Source organism: Ochotona curzoniae, unplaced genomic scaffold (assembly GCF_017591425.1).
Source record: "Ochotona curzoniae isolate NIBS_2020 unplaced genomic scaffold, NIBS_Ocur_1.0 scaffold_4937, whole genome shotgun sequence".
Classification (NCBI taxonomy): Eukaryota; Metazoa; Chordata; class Mammalia; order Lagomorpha; family Ochotonidae; genus Ochotona; species Ochotona curzoniae.
The window spans coordinates 633,949-651,901 of record NW_024467126.1 but is presented as its reverse complement, the minus strand read 5'-3'; the positions used below and the strand labels follow the sequence as shown (position 1 = coordinate 651,901).

The 17,953-nt window shown below is 63.9% G+C and overlaps 1 protein-coding gene across 2 annotated transcripts in view; it reads left to right on the top strand.

Annotated features, from left to right (window-relative positions):
* Positions 1-17,953, top strand: part of MACROD1 (mono-ADP ribosylhydrolase 1) — a 106,830-nt gene that overhangs the window by 81,265 nt on the left and 7,612 nt on the right. For both annotated transcript variants that reach the window (XM_040971009.1, XM_040971008.1), the window contains exon 4: positions 16,457-16,486. In XM_040971009.1, coding sequence (XP_040826943.1) covers positions 16,457-16,486 — 30 coding nt within the window. The remainder of the gene's footprint in view (positions 1-16,456; positions 16,487-17,953) is intronic.

Below are 17,953 nucleotides of genomic sequence, written 5' to 3'. Positions count from 1 at the left end.
ACCCTCTGCTGCCTTCCCAGGTACGTGAGCAGCAAGATGAGCAGTCAGGATCCAGGACTCAAACCAGCACCCAAGTAGGGGATGCTGGCTTGGAAGGTGGCAGCTTAACTTGCTGTACCATGCCACTGGTGGGCTGACACATGCATTGCCCTGCCCTGCCTGCTCACCTGCAGGACACGTGTCTGTCCTCACAGGGAGGGACAGGGCAGGACCCAGGGGCACCAGAGGGGAGGCTGTAGGCCTGGCTCACCCAGGAGCTTACAGGTGACAAGTCCACGGCTGCTTCAGCACGACCTCCAGCCCCAGACACAAACTGGGCGGCACTGTCCAGGGCCGCTGTGGAGTGGGAACTCGGGGACATCAGGGGACTGCTGCTGGGGGCCAGCACACTGGCTGCATAGAGCAGGCTGATCCCCAAACCTTCCAGCTCTCTGCAGGTGCCCTAGGCCCACAACAGGGCCAGGGCCATTAGCGACCCGCGACAGGTGCTCCTTGGGAAGCAGTTCCTGCTTCTGGTGGGGATACAGGCGATGGAAAGCCAGGCACAGCAGGGGTGAGGGGCTGGCAAAAGTTAGTGCTGCCTACAGCTGACCAGCCAGGGGCTCCAACTCGGCAAGCCTAGCACAGCACAGCGGGGCTAGGGGTCTGCTGCATTGGGCACACATTGCCCACCCCACACACCCATACACCCCCTCATACTCTGCCACCTCTGCCCTCCTTCCTGGTCTGACCTGCCTCTGGCTAGCCCCACAGCCAGATGTGAGCTCCCAGCGGCTCCCTCTTGCCCCCAGATCCACAGGGCCCCCCCGGGCAGCTTAGGTTATTTCCATTTTAAACCTTTCTGAACAGTCGCCCACAGAGTCAGCAGCAGCTGACAGGTGATGTTTGCGCTGTCCTCCTGCGGCTGGCAAGAAGAGATGTGCTTGGCCTTCTGTGCCAGAAACCCCAGCCTGGAGCCCCCCACTGCAGGCAGGGCCTCCACCTGGAGCCTGCTGGCTCCTGAGCATCCCTGTCCCTAGCTCCAGTGCCACCCCGCGGGAGAGGGGCTGCTCTCCATCCTTCCTCAGAGGGTGGCTACACCCCCTGTACCCCCTTATCCCTGTCCCAGGCTGGGCTTTATTTATTCACATCAGAGCTCTAGCTTGGGCCTCGGAGAACTACTGGGCCCCAGCTGATTTAAGGCCCTACGCGCCTCCCCAGGTTGAGGGGGGGGAGCCAGGACCAGCTCCCGTGGGGCAGCCCCACAACTTTCTCCTCCTCCTCCTCCAGAGCTCTGAAGAGCCTCGGCTCCCTGCCGCCTCGCCTCTGGGCCTCTTGCGCTCCCAGGGGGAGGGCGTGTGCCCTGCCTGCGCGTCTTCTGGCCCGGAGATCTTGGGGAAGGGTCACTGCTGCCACCCACCCAGCCCCGAAGTTAACAGGGCTCTGGCTGCCAGGTGCACGGCTCCAGCCGCGCAGGCACAAGGCTGCCAGTCCTCCGCGCGCACAGGGAGGGAAGTTGGAGGCTGCCTGTGCCCCCCTTGAAGTCGTTTTAAAAATAAAACCTCGCTCCAACCGTGACTCACGCGGCTGCCGGGGATGGCAGCGCGGCGCCTGGCCGGCCGGCGCCCTCACCACGGACACCTCACCCTCCACTGCCCCGGTGTGGGGCCAAAGCTGGGACTGACCCACCCAGCCTGGTACCCCCGTCCCCTCCACCCCGCGGGCCTGGCCGCCTCTATGGAGTAGAGGGTGAGCAGCGACGGCTTGGGCTGGGGCTCCACCGAGCGCCCGCCCTCTCCAGCGCCTGCTGGGGACAGCGGAGCTGCTGGCCGCGCACCCCGCACCTCCAGGCGGTGGGGCCAGCGCCTCCAGCGCTCTACGCTCGGCTCCCGACCTCCCACCCCGAATCCCAAAGGCTGCGCGTCCCCTCCGCCGCGCCGGGGCAAAGCCGAGCAGCCTCCCGAGCCCGCCGCGCCTCCGCGCCCCGCTGGCCCCGGCGCCCCGTCCCGGGCGTGCGGCCCCGGCCCCCGCCTGTTCAGTCCGCCTTACCTGCGTAGCAGCTGGGGAGGCGGGTCTCCTCGGGAAACTTTGCACGCCGGCTGGAGCCTCAGGGGTTATTCCAAGGAGCGGGCACGAACCCGAGCCGGAGGGCGCCCTGTGGGGCCCGGGCTAGGAGCCCCCGGGGCGCGGCGGAGCACGGTGGCGGGCCCGGGGCGGGGGGCGCGCGGCGGCGCATCTGCCCGGCTCGGGCGCCCGGCGGAGACGCGGGAGGAGTGCGCGGGGCTGCGCCGGTGGCGGGCTGCGTGTGCCCGGGCGGGTGCGCTCCGTGGAGCAAGGGCTGGCGGCGGCGAGCAGGGCGCGGGAGCCAGGCTGTGCGGATGCCTCTCCCCTCGCGGCGGCGGCGGCGGCGGGGGCCGTGCGTGCAGGCGCGGAGCGAGCGAGCGAGCGGGCGGGCGGGGAGAAGGGGAGGCGGCGGGCGGGGAGGAGGCGGCGGGGGCGGGGGCCGCGCTGCGCACTGGCCGGCGGGACCCGGCGCGGGAGGCTGCGCTGCCGTGCGGGGACTGGGCCCAGCCCGGGAGCGGCGGCCTCCGCCTCCCGCTCCTCCTGCCCTCGGCTAAAACGGCTGGGGGTGGGGCGCGCGGCCTGGGGAACCTGCCCCTTGGGAAAGGGGGGTGGTGGGGTGGGAGGGGGGAAGGGAGGCTCCCGAGGCAAACCCGCCTCCGGCGCCGGGAGAAGAGAGGGGTTCTCGCTCGCGCCGCCTCCCGCTGCACCCCACTCATTCATCCAGCCTGCCAGCCAGCCATTCATTCAGCCCCCACCCCCGACCCCGTGCATTCATTCACAAACCGGTACCCACCGCCTCCTCTGTGTGCTGATAACCCCTTCCTCGCCGCCTGGCCCACGCCCGCTGCTCCCGTTGCCCAAGGAGCCACACATGTCAGTGCCCTCGGAGGTGCCCCCAACGGCTGCCTAGGTGATCAGATGCCAGCCCAGGCATTGGCCTCACCAGCTATGACCTTGGGCACAGTACTTAACCTCTCGCAGCCTGGGTGTCCTTGGTAGTAAATGGAAGCATCAAGGACTCTAAGTTCAAGGTTAGGGTGAGGTTAGGGACCTTGCCTGAGCAGGTGGTTGGAGAGACTGGGACACTGTGGGGACTGGGGAGGAGGGGCGCGCCTGCGCTGTGGGTGGGGGCTAGTGTGGTCTCGATCCAAAGCCCCCTCCTGTTGTCCAAGTGCCTGGCCCCCTACAGATCACTAAGGAGGTGTCCTGTCTGCCTGTTCTGGCTGGACCCTGTCACCTTGTCACTGAGCTGGATCACCACTTGAAGGGGCTGCTCCCAGAGTCCCTGCCTCTGCCCCCCACTCCACTGCCAGCTCCACCCCAGGACCCTCACAGCCTGGCGAGGCTCCTCTCCACAGGCCCCTTCCTCCAGTGCCAGGCCCTGGGTTAGAACCTTCCAAGGCCCAGCCCAGGCTGCTCTCCGCTGTTTCCGGCCAGACCACCTCCCAGATCCCCGCTGGGGGATGGGTCACCCACAGAGGCACCCTCTCCCTCCCTCCTGCTCCCCCCACTCTCCCTCAGAGCTAGCCCCCCTCCTCGCCCCTCTTTCCGCTCCTCTCCCATCTGAGCCCCCCTTAACTCCCTTTCTTCCTTCTCCCACTTTCTACTCAATTCACCCAACAGCTCTTTTTTCCCCTCCCAATTTTCATTTATTGCCTAAACAGCATTATGCCAACAATAACGGGAAGAGAATAAATCCCCCACGATGCCACCACCCCACAGCGCCCGCACCTCCAGGCCATGCTCCTCTCCAGGAGGGTCCAGGTGCGTGCAGGACATGGAGCTCCATCACCCCACGGTCATGGCACCGTGTGCAGCTCAGCATATCTGTCTGCCTTCCTCTTCAGTTGGCAGAAGGGAAGATGGCTCCCAGCCCCACCATCACCCCCTGTCACGTGTGGGGCTGGCAGAGAGTGGGCACTCAGGGCCTCTGGTGGATGTGCAGGTACAGCTCTATTTGCCACCTGATCCTTAGCTATCAAAATATCATCTTGGTAATTGTGGCCTAATGGCCATGCTATGCCACCTGGCTAATGAGCCATCGCCTGCTCAGCCATGCTTGGTGGTCACTCCTGGTCCAAGGGGACACACTGATGTACCAGCTACTTTTCGGGGCATCAGGGGTCTGGGTGGAGGGGGAATGATTGGGCCCTGCTGAACCCCATGGTGGCAAAGCTGGAAACTGAGCCCCTCCCCAAGACGTGGGGAAGCCCCCTATGGTGCTGGCAACATTTACAATAGTATCACCAGGGAACTGAGAGAAAGGTTCCGAGTGGACAAGCTGATTCCAGCCGGCACCCAGGTGCCATGACGGCTGAGGGGGAATCCTCATCTGAGTTAGGATGAGAGTTGGGGGGCTCCTGTGCAACACGGGACGGTTGATGTGTGGCATCTTCGAACAACCTGGGGAGTCTGGACTTTGCCTCAGGAAGACCGATTGCAGAGGGGAACAGTCGGCCCTGAGATGCAGGACACTCACTTGTTCAGTCAACAAACACTTACTGAGCCCTTGGGGTGCTCTGCGCGTTTCAGGACCGTCCCCCGAGCTGGTGGGGAGCGCGGAGGCCCAGAAGGACCAAGCTGACCTGCACGCCAGGTCCTGACAAGGGCACTCAGCCAGGAAGGATGTGACCTGGTGACAATTTGTGGCTTCAACCTTGAGCTCGCCACGCCTCAGCTCCCTGGCTCCCACAGCAGCCGTAACCGGGGCGGCGTCTGGCAACCGGCACAGGGGGCCCCTGGCACTGGACACTTGAGGTCACCCTGACCCTGCCCACAGCACCCTGGCCGCCCTGCCTCCCTTGGACCACTGGGACCACTTCCACTTACTACCGTACCCCTTCATGGCTAGTCACGCTGGGCACGGTCCTGGCCCCCCACTCCACCCCCAGTCTGAACAGGGCCAGCGAGGTGGTCCTGTGAGATCGCGGAGGGGTGCTGTCTGGGCCAGGGCAGGGTCTTCCCCACAGGAGGCTCCAGGTAATGACCAGGACAGGCCAGGGGGCAGTGGGCATGGCTCTGGGCTCAGCCTCAACTCGCAGAGCAGGCATGCCCTCCAACCGCACCCCGAGCCAGCGACCTCTTAAACGCTTCCTGTCCCAATCTCGGATTCCGTGTATCTCCAAGGTTAGCACTGTGGCGTACTGGGTAAAGCCTCTGCCTACAATGCTGGCATCCTAGTTCAAGTCCCAGCTGTTCCACTTCCCATCCAGTTCCCTGGTAATGGCCTGAGAAAGTCCCCTGGGCACCAGGACCTTATGGGAGACCTAGAGGAAGGTCCGGAGCCCTGACTTCAGCCTGGTGCAGCCAGTGGGAAATGAACTAGCTCATGGAAGCGCTCTCTCTCTCTCTCTCTCTCTGACTTGGAAATAATAAATTAATCTTTTTAAAGAGATATCTCGGGCCCGGTGCAGTGGCCTAGCAGTTCAAGTCCTCACCTTGAACGCACCGGGATCCCATGTGGGCACCGGTTCTAATCCTGGCGGCCCCTCTGCCCATCCAGCTCCCTGCTTGTGGCCTGGGAAAGCAGTCAAGGATGGCCCAAAGCCTTGGGACCCTGCACCCGTGTGGGAGGCCCAGAAGAAGCTCTTGGCTTCCAGCTTCAGATTGGCTCAGCTCCGGCTGTTGCGGCCGCTTGGGGAGTGAACCACCGGACGGAAGATCTTTCTCTCTGTCTCTCCTCTCTGTATATCTGACTTAAAAAAAAAAAAAAAAAAAAGATATCTCATATGCAGAATAAGAGAAAGAGAGCGAGATCTTCCATTTCTGGATCATTCCGCAAATGCCTACACGAGCCAGGGCCGGGCCAAGTGAGAGAGCAGGAACAACTTCCGGGTCTCCCATGGACCCCAGTACTTGAGCCATCTGCTGCCTTCCCAAGTCTGTTAGCAGGGAGCTGAACTGGAAGCTGGGACTTGAATCAGCACTCCGATAGAGGCTGCTGGCATTGGAAAGGGCAAGTGAACCCATGGCACCACAGTGCCAGCCAGCGCATCTCTGAGTTCTGTCTAGGAGGGCCCCCCAGGGCCCCAAGAGTCAGCCACTGAGCACCCAGCCTCCTGGTCCTGTCCCACAGCCCGGGCAATGTGCAGGGTACCCTGGGTTGCTGGCTCAGAATCACAGGCAGGTGGCTTTGTGGCAGACTAGCTATGCACACCACTCCAGGGTGCCTGGCCAGCCCAGCAGCCCTCGCTGGAGGCCCTACAGCTCCTTGGACCTGCGCCCCAACACCTGAACCCCACCGTGCTGCCTTCCCTGCTGCTAGGCACAAAACTTCCCCTGGGCACCCAGTACAAGGCTGGGCCTTCCTGCCCATCAGCGTGAGGCCAGGAATGGCAGGAAGGGCCCCAGGTCAGAGAGCCAGGGAGCCAGCCCAAGAGCTGCTGCTCCAGCAGCCAGCACAGATGGGACAAAAACATCAAGACCAGGGAGCTGGGAGACCCCGGAAGGCCTGGAAGGTGCCCCGCCCCCGAGCCGGGAGTCCCCCGTCCTTCCACCTCATCAGACCCCGGCTGTGCGTCTTCTTCTCAGACCCCAGACGCATCATGTCCACCCCCAGGCCTCCCCTGACCCTGCCTCTCTAACGCAGCCACTGCCCTAGCCCAGGGCGCAGACCAGGGAATGGAGAGAGGCAGCAGGGCAGGGCAGTTCTCGGCTCTGGGGGTCCAAGGGCTCACCTCTTGGGGGAGATTTTCTGCTGCCAGGGACAGTGCCAGTTCACGGAGGTTGTCACACATACAACCAAGCAAGCTTGGGGACTCCAGCCATGCCTCTTCTAGTAAAGCCACTGGCACCATCGCAAGGGTCTTACCTCCTGACCCCACTACCTCCCAACACGGGTGTCCCTGTGGGCAGAGCGAGGTAGAGGGGCGCAGACCTGCTCACAGGCAGCCCCAGTTCCCTCTGCCACCCCAGCTTCCCCTGGGGGCCTCAGCTCAATTGCCCATCTGCCCAGCAGCTGTGGGAGGCATTTCTGAGACTAGGGGGCATGACTGATCGCATCACTGGTGGTCCTGCTTTGCTACCCACCCCTCTGCTGTGCTGGGAGCACCTCGGGGTGGGTGGGTCCCCCGCCTCTGGTGCATACAATGGGGGCTGGGCTGGAGCCGGACCTAGCAGAATGCAGTGAGGGGACCTGTGTGGCACGGAGGGATCAGCAGGTGCCAGGGTGTGGAGGCTGCTGGGCAGGGGTAGAAGGCAGCAGAAGTGAGGCGTGGCCAGGAGGTGCCTGAGCCTCCCTCTGATTGCAGACTGGCACTGGAATGGTGTGGAAGGAGGAAGCAAGGGGTGGGGCCTGGTCTGCAGAGAGGGCAGGGCCACAGGAAGCCACAGGGGAGCTGGGAGGGGAGCCGCTGGGAATGGGGATGTCAAGGACCCCCAGGAGTCAAGCTGGGAGCCTTGGAGAGATGCTGGAGGAGGCACCCCCCGCCCTGGCCAAGCCCTCTACCCTCCTCAATGCCCCATTCGTCTGTGCCCCCTGCAGCTGGGTCGCTGCCTCAGTCTCTCCCACAGCCCTGCCCCTCCTAGCTCCCACTGCCCAGTCACTCCGCTGAGGCCTCCCCCGAGCTCCTCTCTGTCCCCCAGCACTTGGGATAGCTGATACCACTGAAGATGGCATGCTGGCTTGGGTGGGGTTCCTGAGTCCTGCCCTCCCACCCAGGCCTGGACTATGGCATCTTCTGGGACCCCCAGCTTTACCTGTCTGGGACAGTGAGGGGAAAGGATATCCCTAAACATGGGGTCCACATCCCCAAATCCTGGGAGTTCAGAGCTGCAATACAGGCCCCGGTTGGGTGGGGGTCATTGACAGCCCCTCTCACCTGCACCCGCAGGTTCCCAGCTCGGCACCTGCTGGGGTTGGGCGGGGGTGGAGCAAGGAGGGCAGGGGCGGGGTCCCCGGGCAGGCAGGGGGCGGGAGGAGGGTTGCCTGGCAACCGGCACGCGGCGCCAAGGAGCGGTTCTTAAAGAGCCCAGGCTGGGCCACGCGGGGGCCGAGGTTTGGCTTCGCATACCAATGGCCGCCAGGCAGCCTCCTCCTCCCTCACGGAGTGCAGCTCAAGCCGGGAAAGACAGGGAGGACGGGGCACTGGCACCGCGGGACCCTGAGGCAGACGGGGCAGGGCCCAGGTTGGGATCAAGTCTGATCACCAGGCCTGGCAGGTGCACGCAGGAGCCGCGGCTGGCGGGAAGTTCTCTGTGTCCAACCTGAGGTCCTTGCACAGCGAGCGACCCAGGTCCAGCCTCGATGCCACACCCTGTGTGGTGGCCAGCCTTCTGGACCTGTCTTACGCAGGGCTGCCTTGCAAGAGGTCCAGGGTGGGGGGGAACTCGTTGTGGCCATGTCTGGGGATGCCTCTGAAGCTGTCCATGGAATGGAGGGCTGTGACCCCACAGGTTAAGACCCCCAGGGCCTCAGCCAGGGGGCGGGCCGGGAGCCCCTCTCGCTGCTGGCGAGGGTGGAGGAAGGCCGCAGGGCCGAGCGTTGTCCCTGACGGCTCCCTCTCCCACTGACTGGATCCAGCCACGCTGGGATCCCTCCTGCCCGGGCCAATAATTGGTCCCCTGGGTGCAGCTGTGCCTCCGGTGCTCTGCGCCTGTCTCAGCTCAGCCCGGCTGGCGCACCCACTCCCAGAGCAGCCCAGCTCCGCACCTCGCTACTCCTGCACCTGCACTGCCACCCCACCCCCAAGGGCTGTGGCAGAAGGATCAGGGTGCGCCCGCCCTTGCATGCTGCCTGCATCCCAGGCCTACAGGGCTCCGGGCAGGGACCCTCGGTCCTCTGGCAGCACCCCCGCCCCGTGTGTCTGCTGAAGGATCACGTGGGCCTAAAAGGCCCCACCCAGGCCTTTGGGGTCCAGGAGCCAACAAACCCCGAAGGCTGCTTTGAGGGTGGCGAAGGAGGGAGTGAAGAGAATCAGGACAAATAAACACAGCAGTAAAAATATGTTCACCTAATTGAGAGGCAGCGCGAGAGCTCCCATCCGCTCACTGGCTCACAACCAGGGCCTGCAGCGGCTAGGGCTGGGCCAGGGCCGGAGCCGCAGGTGGACGCACCATCCAGGTCTCCCCCAGGCGTGGCAGGGACGCAGCCATCACTCCAGGCCTCCCAGCCTCTGTGTCAGCAGCCGCCAGAACTGGGGTGTGGTCTGGGCCGTGAAGGTCTTCACCGATGAGCTCAGCTGCTACGCTCCATGCCCACGTGCTGGCAATGGGCACCTTAACTGGGAAATCAGGGGGACTCCTTGCAGAAGGAGACATGAGACCCAGAGGAGAGGGAGGAGCCAGGTTGGACAAGAGCTGAAATAAGAGTGCCAGGCAGGGAGAGGTGCAAAGGCCCTGGGGTACATGGGAGGGAGAGGAGCCTGTGGGGGGGGTGCATGGTGGTCATGGAGGAGAGCGCTCATTTCCTTTCTAAGTATAATAGGAAGCTATCAGAGGGCTTAAGGCAGGGAAGTGACATGATCTAATTTATATTTTAAAACGTTCATCAGAACAACCACTTTGGAGACCAATTTGGTAATAACTAGCAAAGTTAAAACTGCGCAAGCAGCCCAGCTCAGCCACACTGCTCCCACAGCGGGCACCCAAGAGGAAGGTGCGTGTGTGGCCCTGGGTACACAGGTGGCCTAGAGCCCCTCGCTGCCGGCCTGTGGCAGAATGGGCAGCTGAAGGGACACACACACACACACACACACACACACACACACACACACACACCACCCCCGGAGAGCAGAGGACAGCACGGGCCTGCAGGATCCAGCCCACCACTCAGTGGGAGTCATGTCCAGCGTGAGGCCAAGGTCACGGTGCTGGAACCCTCCCAGAATTGGCGATGGAGGCCAGGCCTGCAGGCCAGTCAGACCTGGGGCACCTCTTCCTCCCTGCCACCCCCCCAATCCTTGGTTTGGTTTTCTCTGCAAATACTCCCTGTTTAGTTTCGTTTTGTTTTGTTCAGAAGACAATGGAAGGCCAGAGAAATTGAGGCGTTTCCAGGGGTCACACAGCCAGCCAGCATTGGGGGGCGGAGGGGCCACCCTGAGTTTTGCTTGCAGGCGGTTGTGGTTTTCCAGCTGCCGCAGAGCCCGGGGTTCCAGGATGCTTCCTGCGGGAGCTGTGGCTGAGGCCCCCCATCCCCAGCACCCGCCCACCTCTCATTCCTTCACTGAGGAGACCACACCGGCTGGCTGGAGCCCAAGCCATCTCAGGGTAATTGGGTTTCGGGCTGGTCATGATCATGGTTATGCTAATGTCGATGCTGAGTGCCTGAACCCCTGACTTCTGGGGGATGCGTGGCAGCAGGGGTTCCCCCCCACCATGTACACACAGTCAAGCAGCAGTTGGCACCCCCTTGAAGCCACACCACCTCCCCAGCGCCGTGACCTGGACGAGTCACCCAACCCCTCCAAACACGCCCCTCCCCCGCTTCCTCATCAGTAAAGCAGCAAAAATGGCTGGGGCTCTGGGGGTGGGGAGAGTGGGAGAGGCGGCTGGAGACCCGAGGGTGGGCCCAGGGACCTGCTTTTCAGGCCACAGGCCCGTGGGAGGTGCAGCAGGGCCCAGCCAGTGGACAGGATGGCTGATTCACACTGCACTCTTGCTTCCTGTCTGGGTCTCTTCTCCAACTTGGGGCCTTAACTGGAAATTCGTTACCGAAGGAGATAGCACTAAAGTGGAAGGTGCCCAGGGACCAGACCTGTGGGGCAGGCGGTCCACACTGGGCAAAGGAGGGTTGGTATCCCCAGGCCCTGGGCAGAGGACGACGGAGGTACCGGGTGGACTGCATGTGGGAAGGAGGGAGGGGGTGGCCAGAGCTGTGCAGTTGTGAGCACAGCCAGGTAACCTCCAGGGAGGCGGAGGCGGAGGAAGGGGCAGAAGAAGCCCAGCTGTGTTCCCACCTCACCCATCCCTGGGCTCGGGTCCAAGGTAAAGCAGAGAGGTGCTGGTCCAACCAAGCCAGAGCTGGCTGGCCAGGTTCCCTGTGTGACCCTGGCCCATGCATCTCACAGCCTCAGTTTGTCCTTCTGTATAATGGAGCTGTGCATCCAGCAAGGTCCTGGGGCCACCGCCACCACTGTCATTGTTGCTGTGGCTGCAGCTCATCTCACCCTTTTTCTGTGCTGGCCTGGGGACACCAGGACTCAGGGCTCATGTGGTTTCCAGGTTCGCTCGGCGATGTGGTTAGCTGGGAGTCCGCAGGGGGGCGTAGGGATGGGGCCTTGGGAGGAGGCGCCCACACACTTGGTCCTCTGTGATGCTGAGTTCAGGGTGTCCTGGCCAGCAGGGAAGGCGCCCGTGCCCTCGACAGCCACACCCACCCACTGGGGGCTATATGGCCTCAGCAATTTTACAGCACCTTCTTTTTTTTCTAAGATTCATTTATTTTATGAAAGGCAGAGTTAGATCTTCCCTCTGCTGATTTACTCCCCAAATGGCTACAATGGCTGGGGCTGGGCCGGACCAAAGCCAGGAGCCAGGAGCTTCTTCCAGGGCTCTCACATGGGTGCAGGGCCCCAGGCACTCAAGCCATCCTCAGCTGCTTTCCCAGGCCACAAGCAGGGAGCAGTCAGGACTTGAAGCAGCACTCACACCTGGGTTGTCGGCATTGGCACCGCAGGCGGTGGCTTTACGTGCAGTACACCAGGCCTGGATCCTGCCAGCTCATTCATCATCTCTACCTCCACCCTTGGCTGATAGGCAGGCTGAGGGAGCTGAGGCCCAGGAGGAGGAGCTGCCCAGACGGGCTCCTCCTTGGGACTCAGTTTCTCCATCTGCCAATGGGGTGGGAAGCAACGTGTGCATCTGAGATGGTGGCAGTGGTCCCACATGGACGCTGGGGGTCTGCTTGGTGCCCGCACACGTGAGCCCCTGTGTACCCCCACCCGTCCAGGAGGCCCGTCTCCCTCACTGTCCCCCCACCTCTCGGCTGGGAAAGGGTCAGAAAGGCTCGCGTGGGTCCGCCCAACCTGGCCGGACAGTCCCAGCTGGGAGGACGTTGACCTTGGCCTGGGGGGATGGCGCTTGGTAGACACGTGGAACGTGCCAGCTGCTGGAGGTGCCTTTGAAGTTTCTTATTTTATCTTACGAATTCAGCCCACTCCGCTCTCTAGGCCATCTGCGGGATGTTTCTCATCTCAAACCTGTTTTAAATGACTCGCCCTTAAGTAACATGGATCCCGCCGCCGGCATGTGGGACCCAGAGCTGGCATGAACACTGCTTGCCCGGGCCCAGACAGGCGGCAGCAGTGGCACCCAGCCCCTGGGCCAGCAGGCTCCGGAGGAGGGGGAGGGGCTCCGGATCCCCAGGGGAGCCCTGGGAAGGCAGCCAGTGCAGTGGTCAGCAGCACCCCTCAACCCCCATGCAGAGCCCCAGGCAGCCTGCCCCTGCTCCCAGCTGCCCCAGGGGATGCTCAGGGCCCCTCTCACCTTTCCGTCCTCCTTCTCTGCCAGCTGGGCTACAGCAGGGCCCTCCCCACCCCTCCAGGCCTGCTGCCCCCTCCTCCTGTTGTCCCATGGGTCCCAAGGCCACCCTTTCTGGGTCAGGCTCCACCTGCCCGCCCACCGCCACTCTCTTCTCCCTTTTATTGCCTTCACAACCTCTGGCATCCACGGCAACTCTTGTTCAAGTTCATTCTTGCTCTGTGGTTTCTGGATCGTCTCCCCGCTGGAGGTGAGCTCGGTGCCCGCAGCACCACGTGGGCAGCCCAGGTGCATGAGCAGTGGAGGCAACATGTGGGGCATAGAGGCAGCGAGCCAAGCTATGCGGCAGGGGGTGCCGGGGAGCAGCCCCCGCAGCTGGCAGGCGCTCCAGGCAGGGATGTGTGGAGGATGCAACGTGGGGGGGTGGTGCCGGCCTCAATGTCACCCCGTGCCTGCTCTCCAGGGCCCCTCCCAGGCCCAGGGACCTGCTCAGCACTTTCCTCGGGTCACTGCGGCTTCTCTCTGGCGCCCCTCACCTAGCCCGCCCCCAGCAGGAGGACTTCCTTCCTCCCTGTCAGGGAGCAGCCATGGAGGCTGCTGCACCTGCCAAGGGGGCAGTGTAACCTAGGTGTCCCACTTCTGCCCTTGGGCCAGCCGCCCACACACCTCCTGCTCCGTCAGGGAGCCCGGCCCCCAGCCCTGGGGGGGGGGGGGGGCGGATCGCCTGCAAGGCTGCTGGAGGCCGGCCAGGGCGGCCAACCTGTAGGGGCTGCTCGGGAAGCTGGAGGGCACCTGTCGGCCTCTGCCCTGGGAGCCGCGGGAGGAGGGGAGCTGAGGTAGAGGGTGAGAATGTTGCCTGGTGAGGAGGGGCCAGCTCTGCAAGGGTGGATCTTAGGGTGGGGCAGCTGGTGGCAACATCATGGGCAAAGGCCCTGGGGCCGCAGGAACTGGCACACATGTGAGGGAGGGGAGCCTGAGGTGCACGGTGGGGGGAGGGGGCCGAGTCTTTGTTCTGGCAACAAAGGGGAGGTACTCTCTTTCCACATGGGGCCTGTCAGGAAGATTGTAACTAGCAAGCCAGGAATGACACAGGTTAGGAACACCAATGGGTGCACAGCAGGAGCTTCCAGGCCGGGTAAGGGGGCGTCCCTTCCTCCACCAATCACCGCGGCAAACTGCGCACAGGATGCTGTTGGCATGAAGACAAATGTTATAGTTTAAAAACATTTTCTTTGACCTCGAACTTCATTTCTTTTTTCTTTTTATGTTACAAAAAATTGACATTTTCCTGAGCTGCTGGAAGCATGCCGGGCCTGAGGCCATGCCTGCTGGGGCCCCTCAGTGTGTGCAGTGCCCGGGCTGTGTTGGGCTGGGTAAGGTGCTGTCGCCATGGGGGGCACTGTGATCTCAATGCCAGCCCACAGCAGGAGGGGTGCACAGTCGCCTCTGGCTGGCCCACTCTCACTCCCCACCCCCACCCAGCTCCCAGAGCCCCCTGGCTTTCCCCCACCCCAGGCACGGTCCTCCTGCCCCCACCCCATCCCCCACCAGGGCCTCTTCATTCTCTGGTCCTCTGGTGAAGCCATGTCCTGTTCCCACTGGTCTTCATTTCCAGGGCCCTGTACCAGGCTTCCCCTACCACGCCCAGCCACCTCCTCTGGGAAGCCTTCCAGGCGTGTAGACTGCATTAAGTCACATATCACTCTTCGGCTGTGGCAGCTCCCAAGGCCAGGCTCCTCGAGTGTCCATCTCCACATGCCTAGTGCCCACACAGCTGGCATACAGTTGGTGCTCTACTGAGCAAAGCCAAGGCCAGCTCCGCCCTGCGGTGATGGCTGCCAAGTGCTAGGACCTCAGTCTTGCTGAGCAGTGGGCCATCCACCAACCCCTGAGCAGTTTCAGCCCGAGGCCGGAGCAGCCAAGGCTAGGGACAGAGGAGGGGACCCAGTGTCCAGCCTCCTCTTGGAGGACCAAGGACTTGGCAGTAACAGCCATGATGGACTGAGGAGGAGGGCTACCCCAAGGTCACAGGAGCGGCACTGGGCTGGAAGCCGGATCATCAGGTGGCAAGGGACACCCAGCAGGGCTGGGCCGCTCCCCCCTCCTGCTGTGGGACTGACAGGCAGGCCTCTTGGAGGAGGCTGACCAGGACGCCCCCCCAGCCCTCAGGGCCCACACAGGTTTGGAATCTGTCCCCGCCTTGGAACACCTGACATGGCCCCTGAGTTAAGGCCAAGCCTGGGCAGTTCATAGCCCCCTCTTGAGCTCACAGACCACCCCACCCCCGGGTTCTCTGCAGTAAAGCCTGGGTCCCTGGGTTCCTGCAAGCAGGGGTCAGGGATGAGCCTACCCACTATGGAAGAGACCCCCCACACACCAGGCGTGCCTTCCTACAGGGCCTGGCCAACCCCTCAGAGTTCCAGCTGCCCCCTCAGGCCCCCCGGGGGTGTTGGCAGGGAGGGAGAGGGTGGGGTGACCTCCCCTCCTGACGGGCCCCAGGCGGGAGGTCAGCGCCCCTTCCGCCCTGTCGCGGCTGGCTGCCGACCCGCTTGGCGCAGCGCCTGCTTGGGTGCGAGCCAGCTCGTTTGCAGCCGCTGTTAATTAAGAGAGAGCAGTGTCGGGGGAGGTGGGCCCTGGGCCATGGAGTGCAGCGCCTGACAGCGCCAGGGCTTGCAGGTGCCCGCCCAGGGGGGTGACCTGAGACCCCCATCCATACTTGCTGTCCAGGACGGGCCTGTGGGGGACTTCCGACAGCCCGCACCCCTCATGCTGCCAGGGTGCTCTCTGCAGGGTCCTGGCCCACTGCATGCGCCCGCCTACTATGTGACAGACAGCAGGAGCTGGGACAGTCCCTGCGTGCTGAACGGACCCCCGCCAGTCCCGGTGGAGCCGCTTTGGGACCGCCCCCCACCCTTCTCAGGGCCTCATTTCCTTCCCTGTGACATGGGGACAGGCGCACCTCCTTGGGGGCCTTGCTGTGAGTCTGGTACAGGGCCCATAACAGACTCTCAAGTCAGGCCTGGCGAGCTGTCCTCACAGAGGCCACCACGGTGCCTGGGGCAGGGCCCCTCACCTGCTGGCACTCCTGGCTGCTGTGACCCCAGTCGCCCAGCCTGCCTTGCTCCCGCCCCCCAGCGGCCCCTAGCCCTGTTCCTGGAGCGCCCCGCCGCTCTGTGCCGCTCCATCTTAATTAGCTGCTCGTATTAATCTCCCCAGTAACGTGGCAACTCGCAGCCCAGGGTTTTCGGGCTATGGAATTAATTATTCCCCAAGCGAGGAGCTGTCAACTCCGGGAGACCGGCTGTTCGGAGCCGGCGACACCACTTAGCAGCGTGCGCACGGGTGCCTGTCGGGCGCAGGTCCTGCCCTGGGCGCCCCGAGCCTCCCCAGGACCCAGCAGGTGTTGTGGGTGAGGAGGCTCTGAAGGCTCACCTGGCGCCGGCGCACCTGGGCCGCACCTGCTCGCGCGCATGTGGCCATCCCGCGCCCTTCAGCCATGGGGGTGTCGTGGCTGCAGGCCTCGTGGGCGGGAGCTGGTCCCAGAAAGCGGGGCTATGAGCCCCAGCCCGCTCTGCCCCACGTTAGCCCAGTAGGAGACAGCCAGCTGGGAAGAGCAAGACGGGGGAGGTCACCCAGGCTTGTCCTGCAGCCAGAAGCTTCACCCCAGCTCTGGGAGGTGAGGTTGTTCTCATTTACACGTGAGAAAACAGGCACGTGGCCCGATTATCCACCCGTGGAACCCTAGTCCTGGAGCTCCCTAGGAGCGCCCAGCTGGTAGCAATGCCCTTCAAGCTGAGGCTCAGCCTGCCGCTGCCCCCGCCCCTAGCCTGGGCATCGTGTGCGGCCATTTCCCGGGGTGGGCCACCCCGGTTTTCCTCCTGTGGGCCCCTCTTCCACGCCCGCCCCCGCTCATGGCTCCGAGGGCTGGGGCCCCAGGCTCTGGCCCTGCACCCGCCTTCCCGGCAACCGGCTAACCCGCCTCTTTCTTCTCTTACAGCCAACAGCTCGCTGCTTGGAGGCGGAGGCGGTGAGTGGATCTTCCTGACTTCTGGTTTCGGGGTGCGGCCAGGGCACAGCCCTAACCCTCGGCGTTCCCTTGCCCCAACCCTGTTGGCTCTGGGCAGCTTACCCCTGTCTTCCTCTCCAACCCCGAGTGGGAGCAGGCCTGGCTCCCTCATCATACAGCCGCGGCCGGACAAGATGCAGGCCTCCTGGCCTGTCGTGGGATGAGTGTGCTGGCCCTGGGGGGGAGGGTCCTGAGACAGGGAGAAGGGCCCAGCCCGCCGCCCTGGGAGCCTGGAGAGCCCTGTGCTCCTGACCTTGTTGGTCACCACCAGGAGGCTGTGGAAGGCAAATCAGGGTGGGCCTGAGAACCTGGGCTTGAGGTGCAGGGGTGACCTGGAGGGCACCCCAGGGGCCCCTCAGTCCCGCCTTCCTGGTCACCCTGGGGCTGTAGCCTCCTTCCCACCCCTCATCCCCACCCCACTGGGGGGGACCCCCAGCCCCTTTGGCCAGCGGGCAGGGCAGCCACCGCTGTCTGTGCAGGAGGCTGGATGATTGGCGAGCCACAGGCCAGGGGTTAATGCGCCGTCGGATAAATCCCAGCGCCATGTTTACACCCGCGGCGGCGGGGCCCAGGCCAGGTTTTAAAAGGGGGAAGAATAAAAGGGGCAGCGGAGGTCGGGAATAACTAAGTGCTGTCGCCAGGCGGGCGGCGGGTGGCGGGAGGCGGGTGGGGCTGCTCCGGGCTGCGCTCGCCTCCCCGCACCGACCACCCCCAACTTCTCCTCTGGCTGTCCCCATGGAGGCGACCGAGGCCCAGAGCCAGGGGCTTTACTGGGAGCTGCAGGACGGACATGGTGACCCTCGGAGGTGGGCCTGTCCTAGGGGAGGGCTCAGAGGGGGAGGGGTTGGACACGTGCACAGGGTTGGGGGTGACCTGGTGCGTGCCAGGCCTCGAGCCCGCCCACTCCCTGCCCCTGGAGCAAGCACAGCAACCCTGTGACCCAGAGTTCTCTGGGAGGAGATGGCACCTGCAGCAGGACCCGAGACCTAGGTGGGAGTGTGAGGAGTGCAGGGTGCTGGGAATTGGGTCCCTGGGCACAATGCAGGCCCAGGAAGGAGCACCTATGGGCCCAGAGGGGTGGGCAGAGCCCAGCCAGCAGGTGGGGAGCAGGCGAAGACCACCAGAATGGCTGCAGCTTCGCTCCGCCCTTGGTCAGGATGGGGCAGGCTGAACAAGGTGCGGCCTTTTAAACTCCCACGGCAGCCTGTCACCCCTATTCTGAGCCAAGGCCAGGGTCCCCCTCAGACTCCCGGTCCAGCCCCCTGCCCGCATGCTGCCCTTGAACCTCACCAGTCTTCTCAGGGGTGCCTCCCTGCCCCCCGCCTGGGGGTGTCAGCAACGGTCTCTGTCATCCCCTGCTCGGAGCAGGGAGGACTGTGTCTACAGCACCCAGAAGGGCCTGGTGGAACAGGTGCTCAGGGAGGGGAT